Source organism: Saccopteryx leptura, chromosome 6, assembly GCF_036850995.1.
Source record: "Saccopteryx leptura isolate mSacLep1 chromosome 6, mSacLep1_pri_phased_curated, whole genome shotgun sequence".
Classification (NCBI taxonomy): Eukaryota; Metazoa; Chordata; class Mammalia; order Chiroptera; family Emballonuridae; genus Saccopteryx; species Saccopteryx leptura.
The window spans coordinates 103,404,884-103,421,647 of record NC_089508.1 but is presented as its reverse complement, the minus strand read 5'-3'; the positions used below and the strand labels follow the sequence as shown (position 1 = coordinate 103,421,647).

The following is a 16,764-nucleotide window of genomic DNA, read 5'->3' as shown; positions in this document are numbered from 1 at the left end:
CCCCTGGTGGGCGTGCTGGGTGGATCCCGGTCGGGTGCATGCGGGAGTCTGTCTGACTGTCTCTCCCCTTTTCCAGCTTCAGAAAAATACAAAAAAAAGAAAAAGAAAAAGAAAAAGAAAGAAATGGTAGAAATTTCAATTTAAAGGCAGGTTGTAAGAGAAAAAAACTCAAAATAGGTAAGGGGGTCAATTCTGAGCTGATAATAAATATAGATAAATCACTTAAAAATAAATGCAGATTGTATTTTTATTTTTTAAATTTAATTGTTTAGTATTCAGAACTTACTTTTTATAAAAATATAAAGTATATAAAAATATAAATCATTATAAGTGATGGTCAAGTTCTAAAGCTACCCTATTAGCTAGTATTTAAATTATTAACTAGTTGAAATTTGCTTTATTTCTATCAGATTTATCATAAAGGAACAGCACTGCAGCTACATGAGTGAGATTAAAGAGGCATTAAGGAAAAGTGTTTCTATGATGGGTAAAGAAAAAGAAATTTAATAAGAGTTCCGGTAAAAACTAGATGACTGTCAGTATCAGCCACCTGTTTCTGGAGAGGCGTGGGACCCAGGAGCCCTGGGAAAGCATTTGGCCCCCATTTTTGTGGTCACAGAACCTTACGACCAGGGATACTGTCTTGCTCATAAATAACAGGCACTCAATAAATGATGTCAGATAAATATATAACACAAAGCTATATATCAGATAACAGGGTGTGGCTCCCTTCCCCTAAGTCTTCTCCTAAGCCCCCCTTCCTATCCAGTCCTTTGTTTAGAAAAGAAAACACTATACTTAAAACACTTAATGCTCCTAAGTAAGCCCTCTCTTAGCCTGTTCCCAAGCAGGCCAGTTATTTCTGTGCATGTCTGATTGCCACTCATGGGTAACTATTTTTAATTCATACTGCATTTTTTAATGTGAAAAAAACCCTGCCCTGAAAAACAAAACAAAAGAAAAAACAGCACATGGCATATCTATTTCCTATCCTAAAGCCCAAGTGACAATCATTTTTTAACTCAGTCGGTTATTAAGAGTATTCTTCATAAGAATTTTTATATATTTTACCACACAGAAGCAATTTTAAAAAAGAAAGTTCCTAGAGCAGATGAATAATGAGTTTCATTTCTTAAAGTATTGCTTCATAATCCTCATGTCGTTTATTCCCATTGCTTTCTTCTGGACCACCCTTTCCCAGACGGCTTTCTAACGCATGTAAGTAAGAAAGTCTCAGGTGGCTGTGGACGGGGAACAGTCAGTGCATGTTGTTTGGACTGCCCTTTATTTGTGCCATGTCATTAGCTCTGCCATGGCTGCCCAGTTGTGTCTAACCTCAAATATACCTCCATTGAATATGTTATGATGTAGTTCTCCGATGAAGGTTATATTTTATGCAGATGGTCATTTATTCACTTTATTGATGGGTAACTTATTCAGCTTACTGCTAGCTTCAGCCTTGTCTCAGACATCAAGGAAATACCCCTGCCCTTTTTTTTTCCTAATTTGAAACAAGAAATTTTGCTTTGTTCCTTACCCATAATTAAGCAAACTTAAGCTCTAGTTCCAAAAGCCTTCTTAGACCTTTCTTTTTTTAACACTACATGTGAACATAAGATTTAATACTCATAATTTAGAAATTTGAAGATCTCCCTATTAAGTACCCCAAGGTCATATCAGTGCCTATTGCTACTTCAAGGTCAGTTTTGTACCGTGATTTGGTATTCTTCCTGAGAAGAGAGTTGGAAATAGAATTACACTGTTTTAATTCCAGGTACAGTAAAAATAATTTTTTAGCATGCCCCTTTTCCCCTTCCTTCCCTAATCTCACTACACAGTGTTTGTCAGGCTTCGTTCACTAACATAAATTCATGGACCTCATCCCAGAATGCCACAGACCCCGGAGTCCTCAGACCACAAAGACTAGACACTTGTCCAGATTCCTTTCCGCTCTAGCATGACGGGATTCTGTGATCTGAATGCATTCCAAAGAGCAGCAGCAGGCTGAGATGAGCAAGTCATCGGAGGAAAATAGGAAGCAAAGCACAGTTTAGGTTCTGATGGGTGAGGGGAAAATACAAACTATCTTTCATTATTTTTATTTACACTATAGTAATAATTCTTAAGAATTTCTATTTTCTACAGGCTGAAATCATGAGTCAAATAATTAATCTCCATAATTAATCCAGTTCCCCAACCTAAAGTGATAGCTCCCTCTTCTCTACCTGAAGCAGTAATTATCTGCATTATTTAATGCAATTCAATTTATCAGACTTTTATATACAGTTATATGAACTAGATGCTTTGGAAGATACAGAAATGATTATAATGTGGTGCCAACAACTCATGCAATTCAAACCTAGCACATACTTTGTCATGCTATAAATTGCCCCGTGATACATACAGTAATGAACACACAAAGCACTGTAGTGTGAATCCTCTGGAAGGACCAATGTCTTCCCATGGAGAGGGAAATTATCATTTACATCAAGTGCTTACCACACCATCTGGCATGTAGTAAGCTCTTACTGTTTACTATTTTGTTAATGTTATTCATCGTTATCAGTACCTGTGTGCCTTCACCTTTCCCAACCTCAGTCTTCTTATCCGTAAGATAGATACAATATTATTTATAAAATAAGGTTAACAGCACCTGTCCTGCCTACCTCCCAGAAATGTTTAAGGATCTGATCAAATTTGAACATGATTCCTAAGTTGTATAATTATTCCTTGAATGGCTAGTGCCTTCTACATAGTAGGAAATCAATAAATATTTAGGAAAAGTAAAAAGGAAAGTGGGAAGGAAAGGAGGGAGGGAGGACAGGAGAGAGGGGAAGGAATTATTATTACAACATTTAAGAGCTGGTTTAATTTCTTTTATTTAAATGATTCTTAGATTTAGATCCTTATTTACCTATAAAGCATTTACTTAACCTCTCTTAAACTCAGTTTTTCCATCTATGAACTGCAGCTATTTTTAATACCCCTTACCCTTCTTAATAAATGAAACAATAAACATAAAATGCTTATCACAGTAACTGAACGACAGAACATGATAATATAACACATTTTTTACAGTGTTGAACTTTGCCCTAAAATGTTTTCCATTTATTTCCTTGGTTTTGTTTCACTAAGGTGTTTACCAATTTGCTTGCAAGATACAGTCTGCTTCATTAAAAAAAAAAAAAAGGAAAAAAAAAGAATGAATAAAAATCATATAGTTTATATAGTTTGTTTTTGCAGGGACAGGAAGAGAGAGAACTTACCACTTCCTCAACTTTTAAACCTATTCTTTAATGTGGCTCTGAACTCTAACTTCTAAGAAGAGAAAAATGAATTCTCGTTTATTGGAAGAACATCTACTGTTCTAATTTATCAGGCTGTTTTATGCCACTTCCCTTTTCATTATACAGATCTGCCACAGCTGCATTTATTCTGATAAAGCCAAAAATTTTATACTAATTCCCTTCAGGTTTTCCATAATTCCAATGAGGTAACAGAAACAAATAAAGCTAAGCAGTCATTGAAATGTTCTTATGAAGTCATACTAGGCACACAAACAGGATCAGGAAGCCATAGCTTCAGGGATAATGATGGAGACCATGTTTCAACTCATAGAAAAATATCCACAAAGCAGATGGCTAAGAATCCATCATCCCTTTATCCCTTATACAACATATTGTTGCATCTTTATGACAAGACTAAAGACTGACTTCAAGCATGGAAATGCATGAAACTGCTTCCAATCAAATCTATAAATAATTGCTGAGCTCACATTATGAGAACCATAATGGATATTACTTAACTTGCAATATAGCTATGAAAACATCAGCTGGTAACAATTAGACTCAGTGGCTTTTCACCATTTCTTAGGATACCACCTCACGAAAGATATGTGTTCAAATACATGCATGATAAACATATTCCACAAAACAGTAACAACGATAACAATAAAACCTAAGCACTTCTATATCCCCAGTCCTACAACAAGAGATGGCGATCTGTAAACATTTATTGAATGAATAAATAAATATGTCGCGTGAATTGGTTTGACTCAGTGATTTCTAGTGTCCCCTCTACAGTAGAAAATGGACTGATCTGAGGATTGTTAATACTAAATGCTGGGCAGAGACAGTAGTACACACGGGGAAAAACAACAACAACAAAAATGTATAGATCGGGGATGCCAGGTAGACTTCTAAAGAAATCTCTCTTCAGAGTTTAGACAAACCTTTCCCATCTATGATCTCCACCTCATTATTATACACCTCATAAGTACCAGCTGTAGGGCAGAGCAGGCCAGTTGGAATTCTCTTTAGTCTCCCATAAGCTCATGAGTACCAATCAAGGATTCTCTAGGAGGATCCTACTCCGGAGGGATGACATCTGGGGACTGATACTTCCCGCCACACACAGAGTCATCCTATGATTAAAACAAGGACTCTACCAAAGTCTATATCACCTCCCTTGCTGCCACCATAATAGGAAAAGCTAAATGAAAACAAAGACCATGACTTAATGTGAGAAGTGAGCCTGATAAATTATGATTCCCGTGAACTTCCAGGGCCTTCAGGGAATTTGCCACAGCAAGAGCATCATTTTTGTTGAAGCAATAATCAAATATAGATCATTTATGATAGGCAGAGGTTTTCTTTGCTTACTGATAATGTTGGAGCCACTAAAACATTAATAAATTAATGAATTATGTAACACTCCTTATAAAGCCTTTTAATCTCATATTCAAATAAGTTCCTTATAAACTTATATAATACATACACTTTTCTATAAAACCAGCAGTGAAGCACTCAACTGGGTGTCAGAAACCAAGAAACTATATATGTACACATGCACTCTGTGTATCTATATATGGTATGTGTGTCTGTATGTATCTACCTACCTACTTTATCTATTATTTATCTATCTACACACACACAGAGCCCCTGCACAATTAACTAGCACTAGCACAATGTTCCACTCTATAATACATTTCAATTTTATTTAGGAATAAAAGAGTTCATTTGGAGTCCAATTTACAGTGTTCATTTCTAAGCTATGCATCAAGAGGAACAACAAAATTCTTTTTTTTTTTTGTTTTGTTTTGTTTTGTTTTGTTTTCTGAAGTTGGAACCGGGGAGGCAGTCAACAGACTCCCGCATGCGCCCAACCGGGATCATACCGGCACGCCCACCACGGGGCAATGCTCTGCCCATCTGGGGCGTCGCTCTGTTGCAACCAGAGACATTCTAGCGCCTGAGGCAGAGGCCACAGAGCCATCCTCAGCGCCCGGGCCAACTTTGTTCCAATGGAGCCCTGGCTGAGGGAGGGGAAGAGAGAGACAGAGAGGAAAGAGAGGGGGAGGGGTGGAGAAGCAGATGGGCGCTTCTCCTGTGTGCCCTGGCCAGGAATCGAACCCGGGACTTCTGCACACCAGGCCGACGCTCTACCACTGAGCCAACCGGCCAGGGCTGGAACAACAAATTCTTTAAAGTACACTTAATGAGTACAAAAAAATATAGATATATTGATTATGTAAAATTATAAAATACATTTGACTCACTATATCCAAATGATTATTCTAAAGCATGAATGCAAGATGCAATCGTGTTAGCCTCCTGAACAAACTATTCCATTGTCCTAAAGATGAAGTCCAGTTCTCTCAATATGGCTCTTTAATAAGGCTTTTCATCTTCATGATCTGACCTCTTCCTACTTATTAGTTCAAAGCCCATTTTACTGGTTCCCTAAACTGTTTGCTCCAGTCTTATCTATAGCTCTTTGAGCCTGTCATTCTCTCTCTTACTTTTGGATCTTTGAACATGACATTCTGTCTGTCTAGAACATTTTCTACCTCAGTTACCCAGTTTATTTATTTATTTATTTTTAAGTGAAAGGAGGGAAGATAGACAGATTCCCACATGCACCTGGACTGGGGTCCACCCGGCAACCCCCATCTGGGACCGATGCTTGAATCAACTGAGCCATCCTCAGTGCCCAGGGCTGATGCTTAAACCAGTCAAGCCACTGGCTGCAAGAGAGGAAGAAAGAGAGAAGGGGGAGAAGGAGAGGAAGAGAAGAAGATGGTCACTTCTTCTGTGTGCCTTGACTAGGGACCAAACCCAGGATGTCCATATGCTGGGCCAATGCTCTATCCACTGAACCAACCAGCCAGGCCTCAGTTCACCAGTTTAATCTTGTTTCTTTTTTAAGTCTCAGATTAGACTCACTTCTGGAAAACCTTTCTGTCCGAGTTGGGTGCCCCTTCTCTGTCCTCCACTGGCATCATATAGACTTATCGCTGTCTGGCCTTAATGTCTGTCAACTTGTCTACAACCCCCACTAGACTCTAAGCTCCTTGAAGGTAAAGGCCATGTTTTGATCACTATTATAGTCTCAGCACCTAGTGCTTGGCTCATAGTAAGTGCAATAAATATAAATTATATGGGAACAAGGAGCCTGATTAACACCAGCTGTGGGTAGTATCTATGCGAACTATCAGGTAGGTGTGAGTTAACTCTGATCTAAATTTAATTTATATTAAAAGTGCCCTAGGCTCTGGTCACTATATCTAGATTCAAAGCCCAGCTCAGAACCTGCTTACTTACCTACAAAGAATTCCTATCCCACATCTCTTGACTGAAAACATTCTCAATTGGCCATACTTGACAATGCATTCCTTGGCTTCCAGGAGAATACCCACCTCTGGTGTCTCCTCAGAGAAAGCTTGCAGAATGTCCGTCTGCCTGGTGTAGTTGCCATTTGCGTCCTGCAGACCTTGCAGAATGCGCTCCCGCAGGACCAGCACTGACACTCGGAGCTGGTGCCAGAGCAGCTGCACCGCGTGGATGTCCACAATCACATTGACAGAGTAGGATAGCAGCTTCAGGGAGAATTCAGTCTCAAGGAGGGCATGGATTTGTTCAACGTGATCAGAAATATCTTCGCAAATGTCCTGCAGGGGGAAAACAAGGAAAAATATGATGACTATTTTGCCTTATCTTAGGAAAGCAGCAGTAAAAAAATAAAAGAAAAAGAAAAAAAAGTAAAGGTCACTCCTTCAACTGACACTACTTAGTAGGGCCAACAAGTCAGGTGAGCACATGTTAAATAGCTGGCCATTGTTTTCATTCAGATATATAGTTGCAGGCCATATTTCTGGGCACTGGGCCTTTTAAGCACACAGATAAGTTGATCTTTTTCTAAACCACAAAAATTCTATTCTTTTAGGTGCCAAAATTGAAAGTTCAGCCAAGGTGAAAAGTCATATCACAAATCCATTCTCTGTTCTCTTTATTTATTGTTTGTGATTCCAGCAAGTGAGCCGATAGCTCTTCTTTTTGCCAGAGGCGGGCTCCTCTGAGCACAAAATATTTCAGGATAGAAGTATCACCCAGATATCCAGCATGAAGAAAGATGGGCTAGAATCTGTTTCATAGAAACTCCCAACCATCCTCAATGAACCATAGGGTCTTTGATGTAAGGAACAATTGTCACATTATCACAATTTAATTCTTAAATTTATAATGGATATCTAAAGTTCATCTCACACTTAGCAAGCAGAATCACTCTTAAGAAGGAATGCCAAAGAAACCCCAAGGATGCAGAGGACAAAATATAGTCTTTTGTTTGAAGACCTAGACAATTTAAACAAAGACATAACAAAAATCAAGTTTTCAATCTCCCCCACAAACACTAGTAGGAATACAGATTTGGGGGCACTTGTCCTTAAAGTTCTCAAATTTCCACTGTGCCCTCACAAGCCAGCAATGTGAAGTAAGTAGCATCAATAGCTATGTTTACTACTTGAGCAATTTGATTCCTTAAGCATTAAAACAATACGGATATCAGCTAAAACTGCTCAGTTACCCATTTTTAGTGGTGATAGTGTTTTTTCTTTTATAGATCTTTTATTTATAATTTTTTGGTAAGGCTAACATTTGAAGATAGCATTTGAGTCCTGAGCACTATGATGAGCATGAAAACAGTCATTCTGTTGGAAACATAGCCTTCAGATTCCATATAATTCAATTTCATGTTTTCAAATAACTGAAATGTACCCTTTATTTAACAATGTATAAAAATAGGCCAAAAAGTCTATTGAAGAATGATGGAGAGTTGTGCTGAATTTTGAATAATAATTATTGTACAAATGCAATAAATGCTCCAATATTAGTTCTTGAAACCTAAGAATCAACTAGTGATAGTGATACAAATTGGTAATAATAAAAACTTGAAACAGATTAAGTTTAAACAAAATAGACTTTAGAGTCCTACTTAGGGAAAGTTCTTACAAATATGGCCCATGAACACATGTAGTCCAAAAAAGATTCAAAGCCAAAATTATATTACCATATTAATCAGCACATGGGAACCAATCGTAGCCATATTAGTTATCTCTGCTGGCCTTCAGCACAAAAAAAGCAGGCCTGTAACTACTATCATCAGGTATTCTATACTGCCTGGGGTCTCAGCTAATGCAAGCTGAGACCATCTACTCCATTTATCTCCCACATCTCTATTCCTGATACCTCAACCACCTCCAAGCACACATCCTGCATCCTTAGCCTTCTTAGGAGGCTCATTTCTGTGTAGTACAGTGTTGCCTTGGAAAAATCCCTTCTTCCCACAACTGACTACTTCCAAATTCTCTGTACTTTTCTGACTAATATCCCCATTCATTGTAAAAACATTCCTTAACTTCTTCACAGAAAAAAATATGTGAATGATTATATTATCTACTTCCTGGTCTTCCCGAACGCTGACTTTGCCCAAGGACCTTGCTTTTGCTGTTTCCATCCCTGGGGGGCTGCCTCTTAGCCCAGGCCTCGGCTGAGAGATGGAGGAGAAGGCCTGGTGGTGGCAGGGCAGACCTCAGGGCTTCTCTGCTCTCCCAGATCTCTCTGCTTTGCCTCATACTACAGTAATTCCCTTCTTTTCTAGTAGGTGCCTACGGTCTACTAAAGCTTTAGCTACTTAAAATTTCCCATGATTCTACATGGGTTTTATTCATTCCCTTATATTTTTTTCTTCTGAAAAAAAAAAATATTCTCCAGCAAGCTCATTTAGATAACTAAATCAAGAGATGTCTCACAGGCTAAGGAACTTTTAATTATATATTGAAGATACTTTTAAAATGTCCTTCAAACAATATATTTTTTTGACACTCAAAATGTCCCTAGCCCAACTCATAATTATGAAGGATAAAAAGATGATGTCTGCCTGACCAAGTGGTGGTGCAGTGGATAGAACATCAGCCTTGGACACAGAGGACCCAGGTTGAAACCCGAAGGTTGCTGGCTTGAGTGAGGGCTCACCAGCTTGAGCACAGGGTCACTGGCTTGAGCCCAAAGGTTGCTGGCTTGAGCCCAAGGTCACTGACTTGAGCAAGGGGTCACTGGCTCGATTGGAGCCCCTCAGTCAAGGCACATATGAGAAAGCAGTCAATGAACAATTAAGATGCTGCAACTATGAGTTGATGCTTTTCATCTTCCTTTCTGTCTGTCTGTCCCTATCTGTCCCTCTCTCTGTCTCTGTCTCACAAAAAAAAAAGACAATATCTTTAGAGATTAATTAAGTACAAGCATTTGTTTTGTCAGCAAATGCCCTGAGTACCTGCTCTGTACTGATCCATGTGCTGGGGTACAGAAAGGTGTATAATTCCAGAGCCTTGCCCCTGGAGTGTCCCGACTGCTAGGAGGAAGGGAGGGGTGGAAACAAAAATTACAGTCAGAAGGGTAAGTGTCCGCAGAGGGCACACAGATGAGAAGGAAATAGCTGTGCTCATGGGGGTAGAGAGCAAAGGGAGAACACTTTTCTAAGTAAGTGAATTTTAGGTCTTGTGGGAGACAGCCAGGAGGATGAGGCAAGGAAAGCATTTGGGGAGTAGCCAGTGTCAGTGTGGTCTCCATAATTATGGACCTGGGGTTTGGCACCAATTCCTTAGGCACACATATCACACAGAATCCACAAAAAAAAAAATGATTTCACCAAAATTTAAAATGTTTGTTTTGCAAAAGATATTTTTAGGAAAATGAAAAATAAACTACAGACTAGGAAAACATATTTGCAAATCACGTATCTAACAAAAGGATGTATGAGTGGTACCTTGAGATATGAACAGACCAACATACAAATTTTTTAAGATATGAGCTGTGACTCGGTTCATATTTTTGATCGAGATCTGAGAGAAATTCCGAGATACGAGTCATGATTTGAGAAGCTGCCGCTAGTTGGCACGTTGGTGCACGGGTACAGTATCAGAAGTTTGATATATGAGTTGACTGACTTACGAGCTCGGTTACAGAACGAATTAAATTCGAATCTCAAGGTACCACTGTGTATCCAGAATGTGCTCTCAAAACTCAACAACAATGAGAAACCAACCAACTCAATCATAAAATAGGTGAAAGACTTGAACAAAAAATTCTAGGAGGATATAATGATGGCAAATATGCACATTAAAAAATATGTTCAGTTTCATCATTAGCCATTAGGGAAATGCAAATTAAAACCACAATAGGATACCATGTACATACACCTATTAGAATGACTAGAATAAAATATTATCAAGTGCTAACAAGTTTCAGAGCAATTGGAACTCTCCTACAATGCTGGTGTGAATGCAAAATGATGCTGTCACTATGGAAACAGTTTAGCAGTTTCTTATAAAGTTGGACATACACTTACAAAATGACCCAACAATTCTACTCATGGGTGTTTATACTAGAGAAATGAAAGCTTTAGGTATACACAAAAATGCAAAGAAGCTCTGCTCATAAACACAAAACAAAAATGTCTTCCAGTGGGTAAATGAATAAACTATGGAACATCTATTCACTACACAATCTCAAAAGGTTCCACAGTGTATATTTCCATTTATATGACATTCTCAAAAGACAAAACTGTAGCCATGAATAATAGATAAGTGGTTTCCAGGGACTGAGGGTGGGGAGCACATGACTATTGAATGACAGCATGAGTGAGTTTTTTGAGGCAATGGAATTGTTCTGTATCCTGATTGTGGAGGTAGTTATACAAATCTACACATGGGTTAAAATTTGTAGAACTGTACACCAAAAAAGAAAGCTAATTTTTATGTATGCTAATTTTAAAAATAACAACAGAAAACAAAATCAATGTATAGTCTCTTATTAAGATGCATATAAACACTTGTTTTGGATTGTACATTCCCTTCAGATTCTTGGAAATTACAAGTAGCACCGCTCATAAGGTCATGGCACTACAATTGTCAGCCCTCATTCTATAGCTTCCATGTGATTTTCAAGTAAGTATAAAAGAAAATGTGGTTAATCTGGAGCCCATATCAAAGTGAAACAAAGCAAGTAAAAATGGTTAACAATCTATTTTCAGAGTGACGTCACAGAAATGGCAGCGTGAACAGCACGGCCAATAGATCTCCCCAAAATTTCAACAAATTCATCAACCAGAGACAGAAAAATCTATCCTTGGAGCATCCGGGAGTTCCACACACTGAAGATGAAGAGGCTGCTTTCACTTGGAACTGAGAGTCGGGAGGACGCTGAGGGTGCGGAGGAAGCAAACTGTGACACAGACGTTCGTTCAAGCCGAGGAGAGAGTGTACCTGTGTGCTATCAACAAGATCACCCTCGGATGCCATTAAGAAAAAGAAAATCAAATATCATGGATACAAAAGATAGAAAAGTAACACAGATAGATGTGGAAAAATCTATGGAGAAAAAAATTTAATATATTGGAAACCTTGGAGCTAAGTGACAGAGAATTTAAAATAGAAATCTTAAAAATACTTCAGAGATATACAAGAAAACACAGAAAGGCAATTTAGGGAGCTCAGAAAACAACTCAATGAACACAAAGAATATATGTCCAAGAAAATTGAAACTATAAAAACAAATCAAACAGAGATGAAAAACTCAATTCATGAGCTGAAAAATGAGGTAACAAGCTTAGCTAATAGAACAGGCCAGATAGAAGAGAGGATTAGTGAAATAGAAGACAAACAACTCGAGGCACAACAGAGAGAAGAAGAAAGATACTCAAAAATTAAAACAAATAAGAAAGCCCTAAAGGAATTGTCTGACTCCATCAAAAAGAATAACTTAAGAATAATAGGTATATCAGAGGGAGAAGAGAAAAAATGGAATGAAGAATATATTCAAACAAATAATAGACGAGAACTTCCCAAGCCTGTGGAAAGGACTAGAGCCTCAAATTCAAGAAGCAAACAGAACACCGAGCTTTCTTAACCACAACAAACCTACTCCAAGGCACATCATAATGAAGATGGCACAAACCAAACAAAGAAAAAATTCTCAAGGCAGCCAGGGAAAAGAAGAATACAACATATAAAGGAAGGCCCATTAGATTATCATCAGATTTCTCAGCAGAAACTCTACAAGCTAGAAGATAGTGGACCCCAATATTTAAAGCCCTGAAAGAGAGGAACTTTAAGCCAAGAATATTATACCCATCAAAGCTATCATTCAAGTAAGAAGGAGAAATAAAAACATTCACAGATAGAGAAAAGATGAGGGAATTTATCATCAGAAAGCCCCCACTCCAGGAAATACTAAAGGGGGTTTTCCAACCAGATTCAAAGAACAAAACAAAACCACAAGTTAACAGCTCCACCAAGAACACAATAAAATGAAATGTAAACTGTAACAACAAAAACAAAAAAAAGGAGGAGAGAGCAGAGATTAATAATAGCAAAGCACAGAAACACTCATAAGATATGGTACTACAATAAATATGGTTGGTACCCTTTTCATTACTTAATGGTACCCACACTTGAAAAAACCACCACAGAAGCACATGACTTTAAAAAGATAGCAACAAAAGAGAGAAGAAGTATGGAATACAAACAAACAAAAACAAATGATAGAAAAACAAAAGAGAAAAATCAAACAAGATACAAAACTAACAGAAAGCAATTTATAAAATGGCAATAGGGAACCCACAAGTGTCAATAATTACACTAAATGTAAATGGATTAAACTTACCAATAAAAAGACACAGAGTAGCAGAATGGATTAAAAAGAAAATCCAACTGTATGCTGCCTACAAGAAACACATCTAAGCAACAAGGATAAAAACAAATTCAAAGTGAAAGGCTGGAAAACAATATTCCAAGCAAATAACATCCAAAAAAAAGCAGGAGTAGCAATACTCATATCTAATAATGCTGACTACAAGACAAAAAAAGTACTCAGAGACAAAAATGGTCATTTCATAATGATTAAGGGGACGCTGAATCAAAAAGACATAATAATCCTTAATATATATGCACCAAACCAAGGAGCACCAAAATATATAAGACAGCTACTTATTGACCTAAAAACAAAAACTGACAAAAATACAATCATACTTGGAGACCTCAATACACTGCTGATGGCTCTAGATCGGTCATCCAAACAGAGAATCAATAAAGATATATTGGCCTTAAACGAAACACTGGAGCACCTGGATATGATAGACATCTACAGAACACTTCATCCCAAAGCAACAGAGTATACATTTTTCTCTAGTGTACATGGAACATTTTCAAGAATTGACCATATGTTAGGCCACAAAGATAACATCAGCAAATTCAGAAAAATTGAAATTATACCAAGCATATTATCTGATCATAAAGCCTTGAAACTAGAATTCAACTGCAAAATAGAGGGAAAAAAACCCACAAAAATGTGGAAACTAAACAACAGACTTTTAAAAAATGAATGGGTCAAAGAAGAAATAAGCACAGAGATCAAAAGATATATACAGACAAATGAAAATGACAATATGACATATCAGAATCTATGGGATGCAGCAAAAGCAGTAATAAGAGGGAAGTTCATATCACTTCAGGCCTATATGAACAAACAAGAGAGAGCCCAAGTGAACCACTTAACTTCACACCTTAAAGAACTAGAAAAAGAAGAACAAAGGCAACCCAAAACCAGCCGAAGAGGCCCTGGCTGGTTGGCCCAGTGGTAGAGCGTCGGCCTGGCATGCAGGAGACCCAGGTTTCATTCCCAGCCAAGGCACACAGGAGAAGTGCCCATCTGCTTCTCCACCCCTCCTCCTCTCCTTCCTCTCTGTCTCTCTCCTCCACTCCTGCAGCCAAGGCTCCATTGGAGCAAAGTTGGCCTGGGCGCTGAGGATGGCTCTGTGGCCTCTGCCTCAGGCACTAGAATGGCTCTGATTGTGGCAGAGTGACGCCCCGGATGGGCAGAGCATCGCCCCCTGGTCAGCATGCCAGGTGGATCCCAGTTGGGCACATGCGGGAGTCTGTCTGACTGCCTCCCCGTTTCCAACTTCGGAAAAATACACACACAAAAAAGAAACAACCCAGCCGAAGAAAGGAAATAATAAAAATCAGAGCAGAAATAAATGAAATAGAGAACAGAAAAACTATAGAAAAAATTAATAAAACAAGGAGCTGGTTCTTTGAAAAGATCAATAAAATTGACAAACCCTTGGCAAGACTCACCAAGGAAAAAAGAGAAAGGACTCATATAAACAAAATCCAAAATGAAAGAGGAGAAATCACCACAGACATCATAGATATACAAAGAATTATTGTAGAATACTATGAAAAACTATATGCCACCAAATTCAACAATCTAGAAGAAATGGATAAATTCCTAGAACCATACAACCTTCCTAGACTGAGTCATGAAGAAGCAGAAAGCCTAAACAAACCAATTAGCAGGGAGGAAATAGAAAAAACTATTAAAAACCTCCCCAAAAATAAAAGTCCAGGTCCAGACGGTTATACTAGTGAATTCTTTCAAACATTCAAAGAAGACTTGGTTCCTATTCTACTCAAAGTCTTCCAAAAAAATTGAAGAAGCAATACTTCCAAACACATTTTATGAGGCCAACATAACCCTCATACTGAAACCTGGCAAGGACAGCACAAAAAAAGAAAACTACAGACCAATATCTCTAATGAATACAGATGCTAAAATACTAAACAAAATACTGGCAAATCAAATACAACAACATATTAAAAAAATAATACATCATGATCAAGTGGGATTCATCCCAGAATCTCAAGGAGGGTTCAACATACGCAAAACGGTTAATGTAATACACCATATCAACAAAACAAAAAACAAAAACCACATGATCTTATCAATAGACGCAGAAAAGGCATTCGATAAAATACAACACAACTTTATGTTTAAGACACTCAACAAAATGGGTATAGAAGGAAAATATCTCAACATGATAAAGGCCATATATGATAAACCATCAGCCAACATCATATTAAGTGGCATAAAACTGAGGACTTTCTACCATAAATCAGGAACAAGACAGGGTTGTCCACTCTCTCTACTCTTATTTAACATGGTGCTAGAAGTTCTGGCCAGAGCAATCAGACAAGATAAAGAAATAAAAGGCATCCATATTGGAAAAGAAGAAGTAAAAGTATCACTTTTTGCAGATAATATGATCCTATACATCGAAAACCCGAAAGACTCCACAAAAAGATTACTAGAAACAATAAACCAATACAGTAAGGTCGCAGGATACAAAATTAACATACAAAAGTCCATAGCCTTTCTATATGCCAACAATGAAATATTAGAAAACGAACTCAAAAAAATTATCCCCTTCACGATTGCAACAACAAAAATACCTACGAATAAACATAACAAAGAATGTAAAGGACCTATATAACGAAAACTACAAAGCATTGTTAAGAGAAATCGAAAAAGACACAATGAGATTGAAAAATATTCCTTGTTCTTGGATAGGAAGAATAAATATAATCAAAATGGCCATATTACCCAAAGCAATATATAAATTTAATGCAATTCCTATCAAAATTCCTATGACATTTTTTAAAGAAATGGAACAAAAAATCATCAGATTTATATGGAACTATAAAAAACCCCGAATAGCCAAAGCAATCCTAAAGAAAAAGAATGAAGCTGGGGGCATTACAATACCTGACTTCAAACTATATTATAGGGCCATGACAATCAAAACAGCATGGTATTGGCAGAAAAATAGACACTCAGACCAATGGAACAGAATAGAAAGCCCAGAAATAAAACCACATATATATGGTCAAATAATTTTTGATAAAGGGGCCAACAACACACAATGGAGAAAAGAAAGCCTCTTCAACAAATGGTGCTGGGAAAACTGAAAAGCCACATGCAAAAGAATGAAACTCAACTACAGCTTGTCCCCGTGTACTAAAATTAATTTTAAATGGATCAAAGCCCTAAATATAAGACCTGAAACAACAAAGTACATAGAAGAAGACATAGGTACTAAAATTAATTTTAAATGGATCAAAACCCTAAATGTAAGACCTGAAACAACAAAGTACATAGAAGAAGACATAGGTACTAAACTCATGGACCTGGGTTTTAAAGAGCATTTTAGGAATTTGACTCCAAAGGCAAGAGAAGTGAAGGCAAAGATAAATGAATGGGACTACATCAGACTAAAAAGCTTTTGCTCAGCAAGAGAAACTGACAACAAAATAAACAGACAGCCAACTAAATGGGAAATGATATTTTCAAACAACAGCTCAGATAAGGGTCTAATATCCAAAATTAGATAGAACTCATAAAACTCAACAACAAAAAAACAAACAATCCAATAAAAAAATGGAAAGAGGACATGAACAGACACTTCTCCCAGGAAGAAATACAAATGGCCAACAGATATATGAAAAGATGTTCATCTTCATTAGCTATTAGAGAAATGCAAATCAAAACTGCATTGAGATACCACCTCATACCTGTTAGATTAGCTATTATC

The 16,764-nt window shown here is 37.5% G+C and overlaps 1 protein-coding gene across 4 annotated transcripts in view; it reads right to left on the bottom strand.

Moving 5' to 3' along the window:
• Nucleotides 1-16,764, bottom strand: part of AKAP6 (A-kinase anchoring protein 6) — a 495,640-nt gene that overhangs the window by 286,073 nt on the left and 192,803 nt on the right. For all 4 annotated transcript variants that reach the window (XM_066344191.1, XM_066344194.1, XM_066344192.1 and 1 more), the window contains exon 3: nt 6,698-6,949. In XM_066344191.1, coding sequence (XP_066200288.1) covers nt 6,698-6,949 — 252 coding nt within the window. The remainder of the gene's footprint in view (nt 1-6,697; nt 6,950-16,764) is intronic.